This window comes from Thamnophis elegans, chromosome 12, assembly GCF_009769535.1.
Source record: "Thamnophis elegans isolate rThaEle1 chromosome 12, rThaEle1.pri, whole genome shotgun sequence".
Classification (NCBI taxonomy): Eukaryota; Metazoa; Chordata; class Lepidosauria; order Squamata; family Colubridae; genus Thamnophis; species Thamnophis elegans.
Genome location: NC_045552.1, coordinates 56,126,056 through 56,149,375, shown reverse-complemented (window position 1 = coordinate 56,149,375; position 23,320 = coordinate 56,126,056). Strand labels below are relative to the sequence as shown.

At 50.4% G+C, this 23,320-nt stretch overlaps 1 protein-coding gene across 3 annotated transcripts in view; it reads left to right on the top strand.

Moving 5' to 3' along the window:
• The first annotated feature begins 446 nt into the window (after nucleotides 1-446).
• The window catches only part of LOC116515419 (muscleblind-like protein 3), a 60,088-nt gene continuing 37,214 nt past the window's right edge, over nucleotides 447-23,320 (top strand). For all 3 annotated transcript variants that reach the window (XM_032227441.1, XM_032227442.1, XM_032227440.1), the window contains exons 1-2: nucleotides 447-688; nucleotides 16,091-17,383. In XM_032227441.1, the coding sequence (XP_032083332.1) occupies nucleotides 17,210-17,383 (174 nt within the window). In that variant the 5' untranslated portion in view covers nucleotides 447-688; nucleotides 16,091-17,209. The remainder of the gene's footprint in view (nucleotides 689-16,090; nucleotides 17,384-23,320) is intronic.

Below are 23,320 nucleotides of genomic sequence, written 5' to 3'. Positions count from 1 at the left end.
TGCTTAATCTCCGACGGTTCGTCCCCCCCCCCACATGAAACCCACGGGGGGAGGAGGAGGGCGGCCCAATCCACTCCGTGAAAACTATCCCCTCCCTCGGTCCGCCAAGGCCTCCGTGAAAGGAAAGGGGGGGGTGAGGCGGGCGTTGCTATGGCAGCCTCTCCGACGGGGCCTGCCGGGAAGGCAAAATGAAGGAGGGGGGAAGAGGAGTGGGCGGGGCGAAGAGGGGGGGAATGAATCAGAGGCGTCGCCCCGCCCACTCTCTCTCTCCCGCGCGAGCGCCCCGCCCCTTCCTCCTCCCCAGCGTTGGAGTTCCCCGCCCGGCCGCGGGGCGCGCTCTGATTCGCTGCTGCTGCTGCGGCGCCGCCGCGTCGGGGGGAGGAGGGCGGGAGGAGGAGGAGAGGAGGAGGAGGAGGGAGGGGGCGGCTCTGCGGCTCCCCCCCCCCCCCGCCCCGTCCGCCTCGCCTCGCCCGGCCCGGCCTGCCTCGCCTCGCTGCGCCGCGCCTCCTCCGAAGATGGCGGCCCGCACGAGCCCCTCATGCTAGGCGCGCGCCGCAGCCCCAGCCCGCCTCCAGGGCCCGCGGAGAGCTGCTTCCCCCGCCGCCGCCTCAGCCGCCGCCTCAGCCGCCGCCTCGCTCCCCTCAGCCGCCTCAGCAGCAGCAGCAGCAGCAGCGGAGCGCCGCGCAAGGTAGGCGACGAGGAGGAGGTGGAGGAGGGCGCTGGCCGGGGCTTGGCGGCGGCCGCTGACAGGCGTCGGGTAGGCCGCTGGGACGCGCGCGCCGCCCTTTCCCTCCCGGCCGGACTCTCCCGAGGCCTGTCGGGCGGCGAGGCCCGAGCGCGGCGCCCCGAGACATGCGCACTAGAGGCCGCCGCCGCCGGTCTGCCTGGAGACAAAGGGGGGCTCGTGGGGCGGGGTGTGTGGAAGGAGAAGGGAGTCCGGCCCACGTGCGGGGTTGCTGCTGACTCACGGCGGGACGGAGGGAAGGCCTGGCCCGGCGCGAGCTTCCCCGGGCGGGGCCCTCCCTGCCAGGCCGCGCGCCGCTCTGCACCTGCTCAGAGGGCCCGAGGACGCGCGGGAGGAAGAGGGGTGTGCGGAGGGGGAGCTGCTCCATTCCCAGGATCGCAGGGACCCCGATTAGGACCCCCACACAGCTGGAGGGGCTCAAAGAGGGGAAGGGGGGGGGAGAGAGAGCCAGGTGGCCCGAAAGATGCGGCTGCTTCGGCCACGGTTGTCCCGTCTCGTCCCGTTCCCCCATGCTTCTGCGGGTTCCTTGGGGAGGGGGGTGCCGGTCAATGGAGGAGGAAGAAAAAGGGGGGAGTCTTTCCCTGGGTTTGGTTGGGGGAGCTGGGGGTGGTGGTTCTCTTTCTGCCAGGTGCTTTGCTCCCAAATAAAACGTAACCCCCCCCCCTACAAACTGCAGAACAAAATGCTTTTGGTGGAGACCAAGGGGTGACTAGTGGGGGGACTTGTGGGGTAGATCAGCACCCCCCCTTCCCCGGGCACGGGTAGAGGGGATTGAAGCTCCCCAAAAGGCCCATCTCCGCCCTGCCCCTTCCCAAAGCTTAAAATGGGCTCCTGGGGAGGGTTTCATGGAGGAGGTGGCGCCGGTTGAATTGCCCTCCCTCCCTCTGCATTGGCAAGAGGTGCTTTCTCAGCACTGCGGTGATGGGGCCCCGGGGATGGGATGCCCTCCAGGGTGGCTGTGGCAAGGGAAGAGCTGGGGAGCCTCCCCACCCTCCACCCCCCAGTACTGTTCGGTGAGCTTTGAAATAACTTTATTGCTTCGAATGTTCGCTAATCGGCATACTTTAAAATGAAATTTCGTTGCATGGAGCTCTCAGAAGGTCGCCACCTCCAATAGACGCTGCATAAACATGACAAAATGAATACAAAATGACGCCTAGACCCACATCTATTCTATGACACAGAGAAGCAACACGGTCTAGTCCAGATGTATACGTGGGAAACGAATCTTGCCAGGTGTTTTTTAATGTAAAAGAGTTGCTGTGGCGCAAGGATTTAAAGCAGGCAAACTTTCCAGTCGAGCCTCCCATCTCTCTCCGTTAAGGTGGAGCTTCCCTGAAGCTTTTTCTCAGCCTGGTGGTGCCCCAGAGGGGAGGCGTCTCCCTTCGCTGATAAGGGGGAAGTTTACAGCTGGTTGTTGCCATAACTCAGCTTTAGCCATCTGTAAACCAGTTTTTGCACACAGGACAGGGACATTTTGAGGTGCTGGAGGGCATCCCTTGCCATCATTAGAAAAACAGATTTTCCCCCAACCACTATGACCCAATAGAAAGCCCCCTGGAATTGTGGTAATTGTACTCAGCCACATCTGAAAGGCTCGGAGATCAGCACCCTTGGATTGGGGGTGCCTGCATTTCAGATTTTTTTTCCTAGGCACTGCCAAGACAGACACAGATTTTTTCTTTCAATTACTTGTCATTCAGCCGTGATTAATAATTGAGTGTTGTTGGGAGGATTATTCTGCAGTCAAGCTTCCTTTCGTCTACCCGGCTTTAGACACCCCCCCCCCCCAAAAAAAAAGCAATATTTGAAGTTCCTTGGGAGTTGCAGAATCAGCTTTTGGCCAGACACAATCCTAGCATCTCAGGTTGAACATTTCTCTGGAACAAATAGATACATCATTCGGTCTTCTTGCGGATTGCTTTAATAAACCGTCAGGAGGAATATTGGGGAAAAGGGCAGTTCCTGTTGGATGTAAAATTAAGTGCAATCTTAAAGGAAGTCATTAGAGGTGGGTGGGCTAATTTTCCATACACTCAGTATCAGACATAAAATTTTTGGGAAGTGCGCCACTGGGTTTGTCTCGACAAAAAAAAAAGAAAAAAGCAGAGGGCAGATCAGCAGATTTTCAGGTGGCCACGTGGTCGTTAACATGAGGCTTGGGTGACTCTGAAACTGCTGAAAATGTCACTTGTCAGCCAGGGTGGGAAGCGTAACCTTCCCTCCCTCTGACTTGACTTGGTGGGTTACCCCGTAAGTCACAGGTGATTGGTTGCAGAGTATTTCCGGGAAACTTTGGGAAGTTAAAAACAAGTTAGGCTGCTCTTAAGAGGCCTGATGAGGAAGTCGCGTTCTGATTGATACGGGGCCAGGTTTTATTTCCCCTGGGTGGAAGAGCCCTCAAGCACCAGAGATTGCGGCAGTCAGTTGCTAATGAAGGCCAGATTTTCTCCTTGGGCTCCTGCGTCCTTCACTTTGGACACAGCCGATGGCCATAGCTGCGTTACCTCTGGGGAGATGGTTACTTGATGCGGAATCCAGAGAAAGTTGCATGGGGATTATCACGGCACGCGGCTCCTAACCCAGAAGATTCAGGTGGAGCAAGGACCCAGAACTGCACAGAAAAAGCCCCTTCCAATCTGTGCACTTTTGGACAAGGCCACGCCTAGTCTCGTGCCTAGGAACCAAAGCACCATTCTTCTGACATGTTTACAAGTCAGGCCCAGATCTGCAGGCCTGCCACTGGCTTGTATATTGTTTTATTAAATTTCAAAGCGGACGCGAGCCGTCTTTCTGAGTGAGAAACGATCTGCCTTTATGCCAGAAGACGCGTCACCTGAAGAGGCATTTCCATCCCCGTGGGGGAAAGAAAAATATGGTGGGCTGCAACTTTAAATCCAGACAGTCACATGAATAACCAGTATTGGAATAGTCTTTTGCCAGGATATGTAAAGTAAAGTTGAGAAGCAAAAGCCACAATTAAAAAAACAGCTTTGGCATCAGCTGCCTTCCAAAATATTCAAGTTCTGCTGATAATAGTAGTTCATTTTAAGTCCCTTAGCCTCCATGGTGAACTCTCGCCTACTCTGTGAGTTTCTGCCCAAAGGGACATCCAGGTGGTTGGTGACTCTGTAAGGCTGAGGGCAGAGTTTGTAAAAATGTTACCTGTTAGAAGTTCTCCCTTCCGCATTCAGGTGTGAAGTATTCCTGTGCGCTGTTTGCTGTGTATATTATGAGCAAAACATTCAACTGTTGTCTTCAACACTCTTTTCACATTGGCAAGAAAAAAGTGAGAAGACTGCTTAATAACTGTGGATGTAATTGCAAACTATATCTAATAGGGGTTTTTTTGTTTTTTTTTGGTCATGTTCTGGACCCATCTTATTAGCATAATTGTGATCATCTATCAAAAGCAGGCATTGTTTGAGGCTTTATCCAGCTTGGTAAACAAAGAATTAGGTTGTCTGTCTGTGTCTCGTGTCTACATGAGTTAGGGATGGCTTCAAAGGGGGTATTTGAAACTGGTTTAGTTGAATCTCTGAATCAGTCTCTGGAATCCAGAAAATTAATCAAATCTCCCAAATTGTTCTCTTTCGGTCTGTTAACAGCAGCAATGCTTTCAATTGATCAATTTATCAAACTTATATGGCCATCTTGTCTCGCAAAAAATGCCGAGTGGCATACAACGCTGCAGTAAAAAATAGCAAATATATAAAAATCATGAAAAACGTTCAATAAAAATGTTGAAAAACATAAAAAAAATAAAATAAACGCCTGGCATGTGATTCAGAAATGGAAAAAAAAAAGAGACATATCTCTGGAGCTGTTTCTGATAGGCAAACCACGTCAACTTTTCTTTGCCTGGCTACCATTATTTCACCCGACAGCCTCTTCATCTTTTGTCCTCCTGCAACGTTTTTAAAACACCTGACAGGTGACAGAAACTGCTGAGAAAGAGGCTTTGCTAACCCATCAGGCTTCCCGTATAAGGTTTGTCTGGGCAAACCGTTGGAGCCTCCATCGCGGGGAAGGGAAAGAAATGGCGAGTAAAAAGTGAGGATCTGCTGGGTCCTTTTTAGGATCTCCGTTCTCCAACACCTGTTGGTCCTTTTCCTGGTGGGTTGGGACTGCGGTTCCCAGCATCCTCAGCCACAGTGACCAAAGGCATCCCTGAAGGGAGCTCTTGGGGAAATCCGGGGTTACTCGGCTCACCTTCGGCAGAAGAAGGAACTGCTTTTGCGCCATGGGGCGAGAGTGGGTCACTCCACGCCCAGAGGGCCGTGGGTGTGGGATCCAGTGCCTCGCCCAGCGCCTTGTGCGTGGCCGCGGGGGGAATGGGAATCCGATCTGGATTGCTTTCTGCAAGCAGCCGCTGGATCAAAGGGTGGCTGGCGGGTTTTCCTAAGGGGGGGGGCTTCCCTCCCTCTCTCCTTGCAAAAGGAGTTGGGAATTTTTTTGGCAGCCCTCCCAACCGAATCTGGCAGCCCTTTGCCCAGTGCCATTTATTGTTCTGCTTTTGGCACCCCCGTTTCCACCCCCACCCACCCCACGCCAGTTGACCACCAAAGCTGAAACCTTGGGCTGTGTCAAGAGCGGGAGGCCCTCGGAAGGGTTTGCGGAGAAGCAGGCCAGGGAAGAGGAGCAGCTTCTGCTGGGAGGGGCGGGGGGGGGTGGTCAGGTTGGGAAAGAGAGGGAGGGGCCATTATTATTTTTCTTCCTTTCTTGGGTGTGTGCCACCAATGCCCCTGGCAGCTCTGGCACGGGAAGAAACTTCTTTCTCTGTGCCGAAAAACCAGGAGGGCCTAGGAGCACCTTTTCGAACTTGGCAGGTGTTCTGGGAGGGGCCTTTTCACAAAGTGTGTGAGTCGGAGAAAGCCTTCCCAGGGCGCCCCCCCCCCCCCCCGACTCAGCTCTCCTCCGTGGGGTTTTTTTCCTGAGTGGGAAGCCTGTCGGGGGGCGCCAAGCCCTGGCCTGGAATGGATGCAGCACCATAGGCCAGATGCCCTGTGTGTAAAAGTCAGAGAAGTTGTGGGTCTTGGGAGGGGCTGGGTTTGCAAATGTCCCTTCTTCCTCTCTCTCCCCCCCCCCCCCCAACTTTCTGTCATTGCTTGGAAAACAATTCATTGCGTCCTTTTTCTAAGCCAGATTCCTCTTGCGATTTTCCTGCATTCGGACAATTAAAAAGAGGAATTAATATGCACACGCAGACACCAAATGCGGCAGTTTCTCTCCACCGTGGGGAACAAATGCAGCTAGTGACAGGAAATGCTGGTTTGGTGAACTTGTTTTCTAACATGCAAGAGTGAAGCTGCTTAATTTCTTCTCTCTCCCTCCCTCTCACTCCCTCTCACTCCCTCTCACTCACACACACACACACACACACAATTTCCTGTTCAGAGTCTGTTTGGATGAGGTCGATGTGTTTTTCCATGTAGCCATTCTGTGAATGTTCTTCTGTTCAGCTAGCATAAATCTGACCGTTTGGGTACAGTATGTTCCTTACTACTACTAAACTTTTCTTTTTATTAAAAAAAAAAAAAGATAGCCTCCAACTTTAATTCGGCCAAAAAAAAAAAAATGTCGACCCACTATTTATGGCCCAAAATCCCCCCCCCTGCTTTTTCCCCCCCTCCTTCTTTGAAACGCCCTTGCTGTTTGACGAGAGGAATTGTGCAAAGCGCAGAGTAGAACAATTTGTATTCAGTCATGTGGAATCACATGGGCTTGGGTGCAGGCCTGGGCGAAAGAACCCTTGAGGATTCGTTTTCAGATTATTATTATTTTTTTTTTAATTTTGCACGTGAGGCTTGGATGAATGGGGCAGTAGAAAATATGCACAGTGGGCACATCCCCCAATCACAGCTATGTATCAGGTATGCTTGAATAAAAATATAATTCTTGGTAGAAAAAAATATATTTCAGCTTTCAGTATTAGGAGAGTCTTATAAAATAACCAAGTTTTGGGTTTTTGAGGGGGAGAGGAGCATCTGTGAGGTCCAAATGTGTTTACTAATTTCTGCAAACATTTATCCATCCATACACATAACAGGTCTCGGGGCTCGATAGACCCAGTTAGTTTAATCCCAGTTTGTTAAAGAGCCATAATGGCTAGCTTGTCTTGCTTATAGCTCAGAAGATCTGCAAAGGAATGTCAAGATTTCCCTTTGGGGCCATGGTTTTGTGACTCTGAGTAGATGAAAACCACACCCCACATTCCTCTGTCACTTCTGCCCCAGAAAAAAGATGTGGTATGTCTTTCAAGGACAATATTTGCAAAACTCAACTACTAAATATAAAATATATGTGGGGCAGATGGTTTGAAAGGAGGACCAATTGAGTGCAGAATCATAATTGGTCTTTTCTGAACGAAGGGGTGGGTGGGGGTGGGAGAGATAGTTTAAACCAGCATTTCTCAACCTTGGCAACTTTAAGGTGTGTGGACTTCAACTTCCAAAAGTTGAATCCTGGGAATCCACACACCTTAAAATTGGCAAGGATGAAAAACACTGGGTTGTTAAAATGTTCTTTGAAATCTGGGGGACAATTTGACCAACAGGCACCGCTAACAATGTCTGAAAGTCAGTTCTTCTGCAAATAAATTCATAATGGGGGGGGGGGGGCGGTTTTAAAAATGAAGTGAAAAAGTTTTGTCTACGAGGTGGGAAGAGCGATCCTTCGGAGCTTGTTAGCCATGATGAAGCAGCTAAAACCAGGTTCCCCTTTTAGAAAATAGGATTCCGGAAATGGTGAGCCACCATAGGGACTCACTTCCCCAATCCGGCTGTTTTCAAAAGATGGGAACAAGAGCCCTCGTGATTTTTTTATTTTTTTAAAAAAAGCAAGTGTCAATTCATTTAAGATTTTTAAAGCAGAAAACCTGTCTCCGATTTTAAAGATTTTTAACATGTTTTTTTGTCTTAAAGGAAGAACTTTAATCTTTGGCTTTATCTGAAGTGGGAGCCCTCCAGCCAAGTTTTAAAAGTTTGGAAGGCTGGAAACAGGCACGGTGGAAGGTGGAAGGGACTGTTTACTGTTCCTTCCTAGCAAGATTGGGTTCCTGGCCTTGGGGAAAAGCTGATTTATGCAGACACCAAAGGGGATTTTGAGGTGGGATTTCCCAGTGGGACGTAGATGGGGAAGATGGAAGAGCAAAGTTGCAGGCCTTTTCCATTGGCTGGATTTTAGATTTTCAGGGTCATATAAAGTGGTCATGCGCTGGAAGACAGGGTGGAAGGACTCCTCTAACTAGCATCTTCCAAACTCTTGAGTTGCATCTTGGGCCTCCTCCAGTGGTTTGATTCCTCCCCGTTTTCCCGCACCGTTCTTCTTCCCGCCTCTGGATACAGGATGCTCACTGAAATTCATGGTCTAAGTGGGAATTCTACATGCTTGGAGAAAACACATGGAAAAACACATCCCTGCACACAAGTCAAAACTTGTGCAGTGTGTCTCCTGCAGCAGATGAAGCAAGGTCTCTGTAACCTTGGCAGCTGCACAAGGCAGCCGTTGCGTAAGAACAAGTTGTGTTTAGTGTATACTGGAGGAACTGCCCAGGAACAGATACGTTTCTTCCCTTTTTACCCTGCCTTGTTTTATCTACGGCATGAAACTTGCACGTTGTAAATGTCACTGTGGAGAGAAACGTCGTCGAACGGTGGACGCACTTCTGTGGTTCTCTCCAAGGGCAGCAGGAGCTAAATATAAAAACAAACAAAAATGAACTAAAGCAAACGAAATAGGTGGCAAAAATGCCCCAGGATATAGTGTTGTGTCAGGTGATCGATTGCCTGTTTCCTGGAAGGAAGACCACTCAATTTTCAAACACTAAGAGACCAGAACTTCAGGAGAAACTTCCTGACTGTGGGAACAATGGATTAGTGGAACAACTTGCCTCCAGAAGTTGTGAATGCTCCAACACTGGAAATTTTTAAGAAGATGTTGGATAACCACTTGTCTGAAATGGTGTAGGGTTCCCTGCCTGAGCAGGGGGTTGGACTAGAAGATCTCTAAGGTCCCTTCCAACTCTGTTATTCTACTGCTTGCAGAAACAATTGTATGAATTATTGCAAGGCCCATCTAGAGATTCTTCAGGATAGGAGTTGATGCAGAAAGATCCTCGGATTTCTCTTCCCCTTTCTCCCTCATCGGCACCTAGGCCAGAAATCCCATCCCAAAGGCGTTTTTCCAACCTCCGTTCCAGCATTTTTCAGTGCTCAAAAATATTTTTCCCCCCCTTTCCCATTATTTTTATGGGCCTGTAAAATGTCATTAGCAGGCTTTCCGAAAGCTCCGTGAAAAACAAATGTTTGGATTTCATCTGATAAGGAAAGGTCTGCATTTTGGGGAGGAAGCGATAAGCGAACGAGAGGCGGAGGCTGAAGGACCTCGGCCACATTTTGGGGGGTATTGTTATGGGCCACCTTCATCCAGCAAGCCTTAAATTTATAGCAATAATGCTATTTTGCAAGAGGGGGGGGGGAAAAACAAACCTTTGGCTCTCCAATGAGACATTTCTGTCCTAGGGCTGGATAGATAGATTTGCCTTAAAAAAAGTTCATCCTGCCTTCTGGGAATTGCATCGGCGGTGCCAGCTCGCCTCTTCCTCTCCCAAGAGGTGGTGCCCATTCCCAGAGCTCAACTTTCTCCTGGCTGGGATAGGCATGGGGTGCCCAACATCTGGCCTTGCTGGGAACCCACTTTCCAGGTCTCTTCTCTCTTCCCCACACCCCCCAAACTGTTTTTGGCTTTCCGAGGTTCACAATGTTCTGCAACGCTGCGGTCATAAACAAGTGTCGCAATTGTGGCATTTCCTGCAGGATGGAAGCTTGGGTTGGCAGCCGCCCCCTGGCTTTGCAAACTCCAGCCCTCGCGACTGCCTGCTCCTGGGCTCTCGTTTTTTTGGGAGCTTTCCGTCGTAATGGGGGCCGTTTTTTTTTTTTTTTTGTTCTGCTGGATATTCCGTTTTCCTGCGATTGTTTCACTGTTTACGTTAGTGGCAGATTACTTTCCTCTTAATGGCCAGGTCGTGATGATGAGCACACCAGGCTCCTAAGTTTGGTGGGCCAGGAATCTCCTTCAGAATTTGAAATGTGCCTTTAGGTGGGCGATGGGTGGTGGTGGTGGGGGGAGTTGGAGAAATGTTCCCTTGGTTAAGAGTTGTGCTGAGGTCTGTGGGAAGAGGAGGACACCACTCCCTTGTGCTGCTTTTGTTTCTGCCAGTGGGGCAAACACGACTCCTCCGGATGGCCTCTGGGGTGGGGGGGACCCCTACATCCGAAAACATTTAATTATCATCTATTACCAATGGCCCAAAGTTGCAAAATCGTGACATTTGGGGAGGAGGGGGCTCCGATTTGGGAGTGTTGCAAGACTTTTGAGGGTTGGGTGAGCTTTTGATTTTTTTCAATTACGACGACTATTTTGGTGGTTACCCCAGTGGTCAAAAGATCTGAGGCTGGGAATTCTCGCCCATAATTTATGGTTATATGCACGGATGGGAATTGATGCTCTTTCTCTGAAGCAGCCGGGAGCAGGGAATGGCTCCCGCCTTTCGTTTTGTTCTAGCAGATTGTGGGTTTTGCTTCATTCAAGGCAGACGGCGGCTTGGAATTAAAGTCAGGTCAGCTTCTAAACAAACCAGCTTCAGGGCCTTGTGTGGCTTGGTTTTTATTTCCCCGGTGTGTGTGTGTGTGTCTTGCGTAGCACTTCACCAACAGGCCAGGGATCTGCTGTATCGAAATGAAGGGTGTCGTTTGTGCCCGTGGCTGCGCCAGCCACAAAACTTAGGCTTCCTCCTCATGGGCGAAACACTTGGCCAGGCTGGGCACGATTGTTGGGCAGAAGTCACAGCAGGCTGAATGGCATCTTGCAACCAGACATGCAAGAATTTTTAAACTGGTGAAAAGTCAAGAAGAGTCATTGGTCGTAGCATTTTGACAGATGCACATTTGACGAAGCTGATCCCCAGATTTCAAATCATCTAAATTACGTAGGGGTTGGGGTTGGACTAGATGACTTACAAGGTCCCTTCCACCTCTGTTAGGCTAATCCAATGTAAATAATTTATTTTAAAGATTTATAGGGCTGCCCGTCTTAAACAACTCTGGACTGCCACAATCACAGTGAGACCAGTTACTACAGGAAGTCCTCAACTTAACGATCGCAATTGTTTGCTGTTAAGTGAGGCATTTGTTCAGTGGATTTTCCCCACATTTTACCACCTTTTTTTGAACACAGTTGTTAAGTGAATCGCTGCAGTCGTTAAAAGTTAGGAACATGGTCGTTAAGTGAATCTGGCTTCCCCTGTTGACTTGGCTTGCCGGAAGGTCGCAAAAAGGGGGATCCCGGGATGATGGTGCGGCAGTCGTAAATGTGATCCGGTTGCCAAGCGTCTGAATTTTGACCGCCTGGCCCGGGGGAATGCTGCTACGGTCGTAAGTGTGGAAAACGGACCTAAGTCACTTTTTCCAGGTGCCATCGTCGTAACTTCGAACGGCCCCTAAGTGAACTGTTGTAAGTCGCGGACTGCTAACCCTAAACCAGCAAAACTGCATTCTGGACCAGCGGTGACTTCCGAGGGCTCTTCAAGGGCAGCTCCGTGCGAAGCGCATTGCAGTAATCCAGACGGGACGAGGCTTAAGGCTGTCAGCGAGGCCCTGGCGCTAGGATTGACCCCTCTGTCGCTCTGTCCATGCCTGTGGTACCCTTTGAATCACCCACCCTCCCAGGCCTCTTTGGGGCAGGGCCAGGCCAAACAACCGGTGGTGTTTTTCTTTTCTCCTCGGTTGCCAAGCTTTTACCTTTTCAGTTGAGTAATTTAAAGTGTTTTGGGTACGGGATGTTCACGGAGAAGTATTCGAAGTGTGTCTACCCACCTCGTGAAGCCCTTGTGTTGATCATTGAGTAGCCTCTTCGGTTTGAAGCCGGAATGTGTTTTCTAGCAACGAGGAGAGGAGAAGGGGCTTGTTAGCATTTCCTCCAGACGCTTCGCCGAGATCTCTCTTTGCCCCTCTCTTTTGCTGGGCTGCCCGGCGTGCCAGCGGTTTAGCTTGGTCAAAACCCTGCATCATTCCTGCACTTCACCCTCTCGGGGAGATTCCTCAAAACGTAGGAGGTTAAACTGAGACCGAGAGGGGGGAAAGGAAGGTTAACTTGGCACAACGTGTCCATTGTTCACTTAACTGTTTTCAATTACCCTTCCTTTGTTGACCCCCGAATGGTGGCGGCGCACCACCAACGGATGCAACTCGGGCCTTCCCCTCCCGGCAGTCCTGCGAGGAATAGGCAGGGAATGTGGAGATGGCCTTGAAGGACAGATGAAAAATCTGCTGCCAAGGCAACAGTCAAGTAAATGTGTCTTGAGCCCGGCTAAAAAAGTGATTTATGAAAACAGAGTCAGACGGCCCCTCCCACGAATGCACATTTTTTATCTTAATAAGGAAAAGGAAGCACATCTTCCAAAATTGTTGTCAGCCAGATAAGGTAGCCCGGACCACGAAGAGCCAAAATTTCTGTGGCTCAGGGAAGACATCTGTTGAGTGAATTTTGCTCCATTTCCCGACACTTTCTTCCAACATCTGTTAAGTGAATCACTGCCGTCATTAAATTGGTCACACGGTCATTAAATGTACCTGGCTTCCCCATCGACTTCGCTTGTCAGAAGGTCGCAAAAGGTGGGGAATCGTGACACCCCCCCCCACACACACACACAGGCTTTGGCAATCGTCATAGATAGGAGTCAGTTGCCAGGCGCCTGAATTTCAATCCTGTGTCCATGAAAAGCGGTCATCAGTCACCGTTATAGCTTTGAAAGGTCACTCAGTGAACCCTGGTAAGTCGTAGAGGGCTCTAGATCTAGAACAAGTGTACTAGAAACTTGCAAGTCCGAATGCGCCTCCCTCCCTCTTTTACCATCATGTGAATTGGGTGGCGCCTCCCTCCCTCTTTTACCATCATGTGAATTGGGTGGCGCCTCCCTCCCTCTTTTACCATCATGTGAATTGGGTGGCATGCAGCACAGCCCGTGTTGAGATCCTGACGTCATCTCCATTACTTACAGGTTTACTAACCGGCTGGTCACCATGGTGTCCCATCATGGCGTGGCTACCCAACATATTTAGGGTTTATTGGGCCCTTTGAAGGGGTGTTTCTCCCTCCCTCATATTTCCATTACCGCTTGGTTAATTCAGGACTTGTCTTTGCTTATAGAGTAGTGTTTCTCAACCTTGGCGACTTTAAGTCCTGTGGACTTCAACTCTGTGAAAGCTGTGCTGGCTGGGGGATTCTGGGAGTTGAAGTCCCCAGGACTCCAAAGTCGCCAAGGTTGAGAAACACTGGCTTAGAGCCCCCTCCCCTTCGGTCTCTTTAAGTGGCCCGTTGTGGCTGCCCAAGTATCGGCCTCCAGATGCACAAAGACGGAGGATATCATGCAGGCCAGATATCAGCTGAAAAAGCAAAGGTTTTCGGAAGGTAATCAGAGACGTGACCCCAGGCCTAGGCAATTCATGCCCAATGGGTTTTAGTTTTAGCAGCAAGCCCCCTAGAGCTAACGTCCTTGGCTTGAGGTCCCTCTGGATGAATTGAAGTGGCGGCATCCATCGTCCTGAGCTGAAGTCGCTAGCTGGGAATCCTAGGAGTTACGAAGGGGCCCGGTGGTCTGTCGAAGGCTTGGGAAGGGACCTTCAACCATGGGTCCCGATTCAGCAGAGACGCCGCCTCTCAAGTCAGAAGCTGCCCAGTTCTTGCTTTACTCTAAATGGGCGTGATTCCTAGAGGAATTCCACCTCATTCCAACCCGTACGGCAGCCTGTTGTGGCTTGTTTGCCGTGCCGCGCCCACTTTCTCCCCAACTCGCCACCCCTCTCCTCGTGTACGGGATGGAAAGGAGTCGTGCCAGAACATTCGAGGTGATGAATGGTGCGTTAGAAGTCCCTCTTCCACAAGAGAACATCCGTCAGGTGGTTGACTATGCCTGAGTCTCTCTCCAAACCGGGCCTAAACCTAGACCGAAAAGGTGGCCCAGGATAACCTCACCCCTTCACGAGCGTTGTCCAGGTGCATAGACTCGTCTTCTCTCCCCCCCCCCCCCTCGCCATCCCAAAATGGGAGTGTTTAGGACCGGGCAGTAATTAGCAACTGGTCCTCTGCATCAGGTGAGGAGTTCTTCAAAAGGCGTCTACCTTCTTTGAGGCTGGTGACATCACTCCATCATCCCACCGAGACGGATCCCTGCCTCTGTGGACTCATCCAGTCCCCATCCTCAGGTGGCTGCCATGAGCCCAGGCGAGGAAAAGGCTGCAGAGTGTAGGATAGGCCAGACAATTAGCAGCATTTGGTCCAAATCGAGGTGCACCCGATAGGTTACGTCCTCTGGCTAAATCGGCACTTTTCAAAGGTTCTCACCGTCTCATCACAGCAAGCCTGTGGGAAAGTCAGCATCCATGGTGGCTGTTGGAGGGGGGCAGATAAGCCTTTGACCAATTGGAAACTCCGGTGGCAGCGGAGCACTCGAGAAGGCATTGGAGGTCTCGGGGCTGTCTTGGTGGGCATCGCTGTCAGCACCGATGAGCATCTGACTGGCACCGTCACTGAGCTTTCCGGCTGCAGTCCAGTTTTGTTTTGGCTTCTCACCGTCCTGAGGTCCCCGGAGGATCTGGGAGAAACTAGGGCTCCAGAGCACCGAATAGGATACTCGGGGTACACCTCTCCGTCTTCTGCTCCGCTTCTCCAACCATGTAAACATCTCGGCCTTCTAAAATTGCTCCAGCGATTCTTCGTCAGATTCCAAAAGGAATCTCCAAGGGTGGGCTGTGCTGACGGTTCCCTCCTTCCCAGAGGAGGGGAAAGACACCCCCCAAACCCCAAAGTCTCCCCTTTGGCCAAGTCCACCGTGGCTCCTGTTAAGTTGGTCATAATTTGGACCCAGGTCAAGCTGTGGCTGTCAGATGCCGAGAACCAAAGGCAGAGAAAGTGCTGTTCTTGCTGGTTGTGTTGATGGGCCTACCGGAGGCCTTTGGCGAGGAATAGTAGCGGATGTACAGGTGGGATCGGGGAGTTCTGCACATCGGGATGGTGCTATTCAAGCCTGGGGGAGAGAGAGATTGGTCCTTGGGACCCTTCAGCCAGGCTTCCCTGCAGTCGTCCTCTGCTTGGGGATAAGAATCGCCCAGAAACAATGTTGTTTCTGCTCCCCAAAGTTGTCTTAAGTTGCGTTGAGAGAAGAACCCGAATTCATGGTTGCGTGGGGGTGGGGTGGGGAATACCCACAGCTGGAGGAGGGATGGCTGCTGCAAAAATCCAGCTGTTCCAAGAGTTAGGCTGGACACGGCTGAAATTCCAGCCTGCCATTGTGCTGGTTTTTCCAGGAAAGTGGCGGAGGGGGGCAAGGGGGAGATGGAGGGGGGAATGCCATTTGATGAAGGAAAGAGCTTGTTACTTCTCTCGAAACTTTGCCTCGGCTTCAGCGGGAAGGCGTTAAATGGGAAATAAGAGGGCAGCTGGCATAGTGGCTATCAGAGGCTTTATGCCCAGGCTCTCCGTCAACAACCAAGGTTGCAGAAGCCGGCAGCAGCTTCCCCCACCCACCCCCTCCCCATCCCCAAAGGGCACTTGCCTTTTCCTTTGTCTTCAGTGGCGTCACAGCTTCCCCACCCATTATTATTATTTTTTTGCCCAGCTCCAATCTGTGCCCATTCCCCCCCACCGCACCACCACCACCTCTGTATTATGGGCTTGGATGTGGTGGGTGACAGGGAGGGGAGGCGTTTGCAGCGGGTCCGTGGGGCCCAGGAAAAGCCCTGGGGATAGCAACCCTTCTGCATGCCAGGAGCATATTTGGGTGGGGGGCCGGGCAGCCTGCAGGCTCCTTGCGGGTGCATTGGCCCCGGGTGGGGGTGGGGGTGGGGGTGGGGCTGACTGTCCATCGGGTCAGCTGCCGGAGGCATTTTGCATGCAGTGGCACGGAGGGAGGGGGAGGCGAGCATGAACCAGCTGGGGAAATGCGAGCCAATGTGTGCCAGGATGAGATAAATATGGAACAAGGTCCTCTATTGGGTCTCTGCCCAGACATCGGGTTGCAAGGAGAACTGCAATTGGCTGCTTCCTCCTAACCATGTGCAGCTTCTGCTAGGAAATGCCCTTCTCTCTCTTCCCCCGCCCCCTCTTTTTTTTGCAAAAAAAAGAAAAAGACTGATAATCATCAGACATTGGCAGGTTTCAGTTTCCTGCCATATTCGTGATGCAGAGGCTTGTCCAGGGGGGTTTGTCCTCTGGGTGGGATCTGGACACGTGAGGCTCCCTCCTGGCTGAGCTGATTTTTCTTCTCCTCCCCCCCCCCCCCCCCCGCAGGTCGCTGAAAAGTGCCTTCCTTGAAACTGGCATCGCTACAGCTGCTTCGACCCCCGACTTGGGCTTTGCCTCACCTGCACTCCGGAGGGGATCGAGAGCGCCCACCACCCACAGCCGCCTTCGAGCCCTTCCGCCTGCCCCCTTCTTTGGAAAGCAGCCCCTTCCCGTCGCTGCTCGGTGCGCCTGGGACATCTCAGCCAGCCGTTCAATCGCCATCCCTTGTCTTTTCCACTCGGTCATCTTTGTACCCCCTTCTTCTTCTTCTTCTTCTTCTTTTTCTTCTTCTTCCCAACTATGTAACAAACTCGAGCCTGTACGGAAAAAAGCAAGGAAGAAGAAAGGCCAAAACGCAAAACAAACCGAAGGAAATAGAAAACGAAAACAAAAAAAAGAGACATTTCTTCCACCGGTGGTGTTAACGCTTGCAGCTTTTTGTAAATGTTCCAGGCACAGGACGAAAGGATAGAAACTTGCTAAAGGTTTCTTTTCTGCCAAGGAGTAAAACCGCTCCCCTCGGCCTGCACGTTGCATTTTCTTGAACTGGTTTTGCGTGAGAGTAGAGGAAACCCATAACTCGAGAGCACAGAAACCTGTGAGGACGCGGTAACAGAGGAATGCGAGTTGTTTTGAAATAATTTTGGCAGTGGCACAAAACATTTACCTATATATATATATATACATAAATATATATATACATACATATATACATATATATAAAGACATATATAAATATATAACATTTCTATTTTAACTTTGACAATTGCACTTTTAGGAGCTGGCCTCTAATTTGATTTTTTTAGTTAATTCTGACGAGATTTCTATTTTATGATTGGCTAAAAGTTTAACCTTTTCTTTTCGACAAGCATCATTTGACTTCGATGAAACCTAAGTGCTGACGAATTGAAATTTTACCAAAGCAACAAAAGTTATTTCTTCACATTTTTAACTTGAATTTCCTTTTGATAAAGAAATACAACCCCCCCAACACACATACACACAGACACAGACACACTTTCACCCTTTCTTCAAAAGAAATCACTAGTATTCGCACGAAGAACATTGTGTTCCCCCTTTTCCTCTCCTTTTTAGCCCCTTTTGGGGACATTTTTTAAAAAAAACATGGCGCTCAACGTTTCCTTGGTCCGCGACACGAAATGGCTGACGCTGGAAGTCTGTCGGGAGTTTCAGCGAGGAACCTGCTCTCGTTCCGACACCGAGTGCAAGTTTGCCCACCCTTCCCGGAGCTGCCACGTGGAAAACGGACGCGTCATCGCCTGCTTTGATTCCCTGAAGGTAAGGATGGGCTAAACGCACCTGTTTTGCTGAGGTACTCTGGAAAGCAAAATGTTGTGTGTGTGTTTTTAAAATATACCTTTCCTGGTGGCTCATTTCAGTTCTCCCAACTCTGGGTGCTTCAGAGGTGAACAATGCGTGTTGTGTATTTGTGCAAATCAATTTTTATTCTCCACAAGGACAAGGAAGGAGCAAAGGGCTTGGACAGCAGCCAGTGCAAACATGAAGCTGGAAAAACAGGAGACAGTGAGTTCTAGTCCCATCTTAGCCATGAAAGCCATGTGGGTGACTTTTGAACCAATCACCAGGAGACTGGGAGTTCTAGACCTGCTTTCGCCATGAAAGCCATCTGGGTGGCGTTGGGCCGATCACCAGGAGACTGGGAGTTCTAGACCTGCTTTCCCAATAAAAGCCATGTGGGTGGCATTGGGCCGATCACCAGGAGACTGGGAGTTCTAGTCCTGCTTTCCCCCATAAAAGCCATCTGGATGGCGTTGGGCCGGTCACCAGGAGACTGGGAGTTCTAGACCTGCTTTCCCCATGAAAGCCGTCTGGGTGGCGTTGGGCCGATCACCAGGAGACTGGGAGTTCTAGACCTGCTTTCCCCATAAAAGCCGTCTGGGTGGCGTTGGGCCGATCACCAGGAGACTGGGAGTTCTAGACCTGCTTTCCCCATAAAAGCCATCTGGGTGGCGTTGGGCCGATCACCAGGAGCCTGGGAGTTCTAGGCAGGAAAGCTGGCTGGGTGACTTAGCTCCAGTCAACAGGAGGTGATGGTGAGTTCGAGTCCTGCCTTAGGCATGAAAGCTTGCTCGGGTGACTTTGGGCCAGTCCCTCCCTCTCAGCCCAAGCCACTTCACAGGGTTGTTGTGGGGGAAAATAGGAGGAGGGAAGGTGTGTTGGATATGTAAAAATAATTTAAAAAGGCAGGAAACAAATAAAACGGAAGTTTTTGCATGGACTCTCACAATCGCCAAAAACTGCAGTGGCCAGCATCTGCTAGCGAATACTGTTTTGGCAAAAGGGGCCCTCCTAAATTCCCCTTGATTTGTCCAGCCAACTTTTGACTGTTGGGTTAAAAAAAAAAATGCATCTATTTTCAAAATGCAGCCCCTTTATTTTAGCAACAGGCTGCTACCCACCAATCCTGGCGAGAAGGGAAGTAAAATTGAAGCGAGCCCACAGTTCCACCTGGGAAGAAAGGAAGCGGGCTGGAAGTCCGTTCCTCTTCCGCTTCTTCAGGCCCCCCCATCCCCAGAAAGGGGGCTGCAGGGACCTTGGCATATCGGCCATCGCCTTGCAGAAAGGAAAGCTAGAGTAGAATATCCTCCAAGGAGGAGTTTTCGTCCCAGCTCTTCTTTTGTGAGTGATGGTTGCCTTTGCTATCGGCCTACATGTGTTCTATCACCTTGTTACTCGGTACCAAATTTAGCTGGAAACGCAGCTTCTTCTCCTCGCGCTTCACCCCAATCCTTCTCCTAAAAAAATACCTGGCAACCGCAGAAAGAAAGAAAGAAAAACGGAGCTTTAAGTTGGATAAGCCCAGAAATGGCCCTGCTGACTTTTTAGGCTGGCCTTGGTGCATTTCTTGCCATCTTGATCCAAGAATGCAAAGGTGGAGGAGGAATCGTGACACCGATATGTGTGTGAAGTGCCTTCTTGACTCCCCCGGTCCAGAAGGGAGTTCGTTTATTGGAGAAACAGAACGTGGGTAGTAGTCCTCTTTTAGCGACGGACTCATTTAGCAATCCTTCACAGCGCTGATGGAAAAAGAAATAAATTTACCGCCTGTCCTTGGATTTACAGCCATTGCTGGCCCGTAAAGCGAAGGAGAGTTGAACTCTGATTCTAAGACCAGTTGCCGTTTCACAGAATGACGGCTTCGCTTATTTTTGGTTCTCCATTGTTGCGAGGAGCGTCGGAGGTTTGGTGTCTTACTGCCTTATCAGGTTTTGAGATGCAGAGGGTATGTTGACCTGTAGCGGGGGGTCGGCAACTTTAAACACTCAAAAAGCCACAAAGGTCCTAACCCGAAGCCCCCCTCCCTCCCCATTCAATTCTGCAGCTAACTGGAAGTCCGGTTCCCCCACCATAGAGTCTCCTCCTAACATGGCGTCCTTTTTCCTCTGCTGACCGGAAGTCCGGTTCGCCCACCATAGAGTCTCCTCCTAGCGCGGCGTCCTTTTTCCCCTGTCAACCGGAAATCCGGTTCGCCCACCATAGAGTCTCCTAGTGTGGTGTCCTTTTTCCTCTGCCAACCGGAAGTCCGGTTCCCCCACCATAGAGTCTCCTCCTAGCATGGCATCCTTTTTCCTCTGCCGACCGGAAGTCTGGTTCCCCCACCATAGAGTCTCCTCCTAATGCGGCATCCTTTTTCCTCTACCTGTCCTAACCGAAAGTCCTATCAATTGTGGATCCAACTGGTGACAGGGAGCCGCAGCAGAGGGATGAGAGAACCACATGCAGCTCCAGAGCCGCAGGTTGCTGACCCCTGACTTATAGCTTCACCATGGGCCTTTATGGGAAGGGGGGGGAAAACTCCCCAATAGATGTGGGCATTAATTGGACTAAGAGATATTTCCTCTCTGGGATGGCGTGACCATTAATTGTCTCCGTGGTGAAGGATTTGGAAAGTCCTTTGCTTTCTCAAGTGGGCATTTCATGGCCGATTCCCTGATTCTTCAGCAATATTGGGTCAAATTGCTGCTGCTTAAAGGTTTCTGAATACCTATTCAGAAAATATTTTCCCCTGTTTTCTTTTGTTCTGCTCTGTCCTTGAAAGCTGTGAGCTTCAGCAGCCACACAAATACCTTGGATTTCAAGAGCAACGTGTTTACATTGCTTTTCAGCGACATTTGTTCAGTAGCTGAATATTTTGCGTGGCAAATCAGTTTGACTCCTGTGTTTGGGATGCAGCCAACACAATGACTGAACTGGGGGGGGGGGGGTGTTGTCGCTTTTTGTAATAGACCTGAACATGTTGGGTTTTGGACGTGAAAACAAATTAGCTCAGCTCACGAAGCAGAACTGATCCAGTTCACCTCCAAGAAAACAGCAGGGATTTTCCTTTGTCTCCTGTTAGATTTGGGGTTGCTTTGCCTGCTGGCTCTTTTCACTGGGGGGGGGGGGGGAAGAACTGGGTGTATACTTACAACTTGGTGTAGAGCACATCTCTTCCTTCGGTGGACGGGAAAAGGCGTTGCACTTTCTGGCTAATGAGAAAAAGGGAAGACGAATCTGTGTATCAGAGGGGAAAAAAACTCCTGGCAATTAGGATGTTGTAACCCGCCATCTCCGAGCAGATCGTGTTACATCGAGCCCAGCCATGCAATTAAGATAATTGAACCGACAGTAATCCTTAAAAATGCACAGGAGGAATTGCAGAGAAATGCTGGAGATTTCTGGGGGAGCGAGTTGTGACCATAATTATAAAAAAAAGAAGGCAGCCCTTCCTGCTGAAAGGTTTCTAAATCGTCCGATTCCTGAAATCCATTCTTTCTTTTGGAGAGGGAAAAAAAAAAAACCAAACGCAGAGATGCCCTTCTCTAAATTATGGCTGGCTTATTTCAATTGTTCTCGATTGCTGTTCCATTTTCCCCTCTCTGCCTCGAGCAAGCCTTGGTCGATATTTTTCCTTTCTCCCGTCATGCCAGGGGCTCAAGCACTGTTTCTGCCAGTCCCCTTGCCATTTGGGGAACGAGAGGGTGGCTGGGGTATAGGATACTGTTGTGGCCCAACAGGAGCCGTTGGAGCTGCCCCCAGACTCAGACAGCGAGGGGCCCTATGAGTCTGCTCTGGAGGATGTGGAGGATGTGGAGGACCCTGGACAGGGTTCTGACTCCGAGCAGGGCGCAGAGAGGCTGGTTGGCCACCAGGAGGCACCTGAGCCTTGAACCAGTGGGGAGGAGACAAGGGAGTGTGATCCCGACGTCAGCAGTGAGTTATTCCTGGGTGCCCAGCACCAAAGAGCTATAGGCGTCAGGAACAGTTGCGCAAGTAAAGGAGGTGATTGCACTCAGCTGGTGGTAATTAGGCTCCTCTCCAGACTATAAAAGGACTGCTTTTGCACATGCCCCTCTTGCAGAAGTCAACGCAGGAACTAATGTCGGAGAACATTATTGTGAGCTTGGCAGGCTGAATTGCTGCCACGGCTTATCTATGCTGGATTGCTGCCCAAGCTTGTCTGTGCCGGTTTGCTGCCAAGGACCTGTCTGTCTGTTAATTAAATGCCGTAACTTATCTCTGGCTCGGAGTGTTTTGGTGTGGGACGAGGAGGGTCAGAACAGATAGGTAAGAAGCGGATTCTCACAACAGCCAGAAGGAATGTCCATGTTCAGAGATGGGATGCCATTGGAATCTCTCAAGAGAGAGTCTCGTCCCATGCGCGGCTCTCGGTGCTGACATTAGGATACCTGTTTAGATGGTCCTTTTCCCCTTTTTCTCCTTAGCCAAAAAGTGCAACGCCTTTTCCCATCCATAGAAGGAAGAGATGCTCTACACCAGGTTGTAAGCTGCAAGGTTCCTCTTGGGGAACTCGGTACAGGAGAGTCACCCACATTAGAAATCTCAGTGCTCAGGCTTGTCAGAAAAGTCCAAGATAACCTCCATGAGAATGGAAGCTTGGATCATGCTGTTGAGGCTTCCACCTTGATTCCTTTGAACAGGGCCTGTATAGATGCTTCTGCCCGTATTTATTCCCATGATCATGGGCTCTTCACTAGGCAGGCACCTCTGCACACTTGAGTTAATCTCTTCCAGGAAGGTAGATATAAAAGATCCGGTTGTCATAACGTTCCAGGCAGCCTCCCCGGGAGGATCTCCTGCCCAGTGGTGAAATTCAGATATATATTTTTTACTACTGGTTCTGTGGGTGTGGCTAGGTGGGCGTGGCAGGGGAAGGATACTGCAAAATCCCCATTCCCAACCCACTCTGCTGCCAGCCAGAGGTGGCATTTGCCCGGTTCTCCAAACTACTCAAAATTTCTGCTACTGGTTCTCCGAACTACTCAAAATTTCTGCTACTGGTTCTTCGAACTACTCAAAATTTTTATACTACCGGTTCTCCGAAGTACTCAAAATTTCTGCTACCGGTTCTCCAAACTATTCAAAATTTCTGCTACCGGTTCTCCGGACTACTCAAAATTTCTGCTACTAGTTCTCCGAACTACTCAAAATTTTTATACTACCAGTTCTCCGAACTACTCAAAATTTCTGCTACTGGTTCTCCAAACTACTCAAAATTTTTATACTATTGGTTCTCTGAACTACTCAAAATTTCCGCTACCGGTTGTCTGAAACTTGCTGGATTTCACCCTTGCTCCTGTCTTTCAGAGAGCGAAGCTTTTCTTCCAATATTCCGTGGTGATCTGTTCTTTCCTGTCCTACGATCTCTCTTTCTCCTGAAGCTCTTTCTGCTGGAAGGCTTGTTAACGGGGACCTGGCAAGCAGAAGAGCAGGAAAAAAACTGCCATGGCGCTGAGCTTGAAGCCACATTAATATTTCAGGAGCTCTTGATAATTTCACGCAGCATCTTCATGGCCGGCACGTAGGAAGCGAGCGGCCCTCTTTTTGTGTGTGTGTGTGTGTCCAATCGGTTCCCGTGAAGCTGCCGGCATGGCGGGAGCCAGCTCGCACCGGAGTTGTTGAGAACAGAGCGGGGGGGGGGGGAACGGTGCCGTTGACCCTGGAGTTGCTCTCATTTGGCCCAAGTATCTGCAGTGGCTTTAAACTTTGGAGAAGTGAGATTGTGGTTCCTTGTGAGTTGCCTCCCTGGGAAAATCAGGATATCGCTGAGTGGAGAGGAGATTTTTCACAATTAGGGCCTGCAAGTAGGTGAAGTTCCCTTTCTCAGGTTTGAACTTTTTCAAGCATCGGGGAAACCAATATCTGTCCCCTGTTCCCTCCTTGGCCAGCAATAAAATATAGGGAATTTACAGG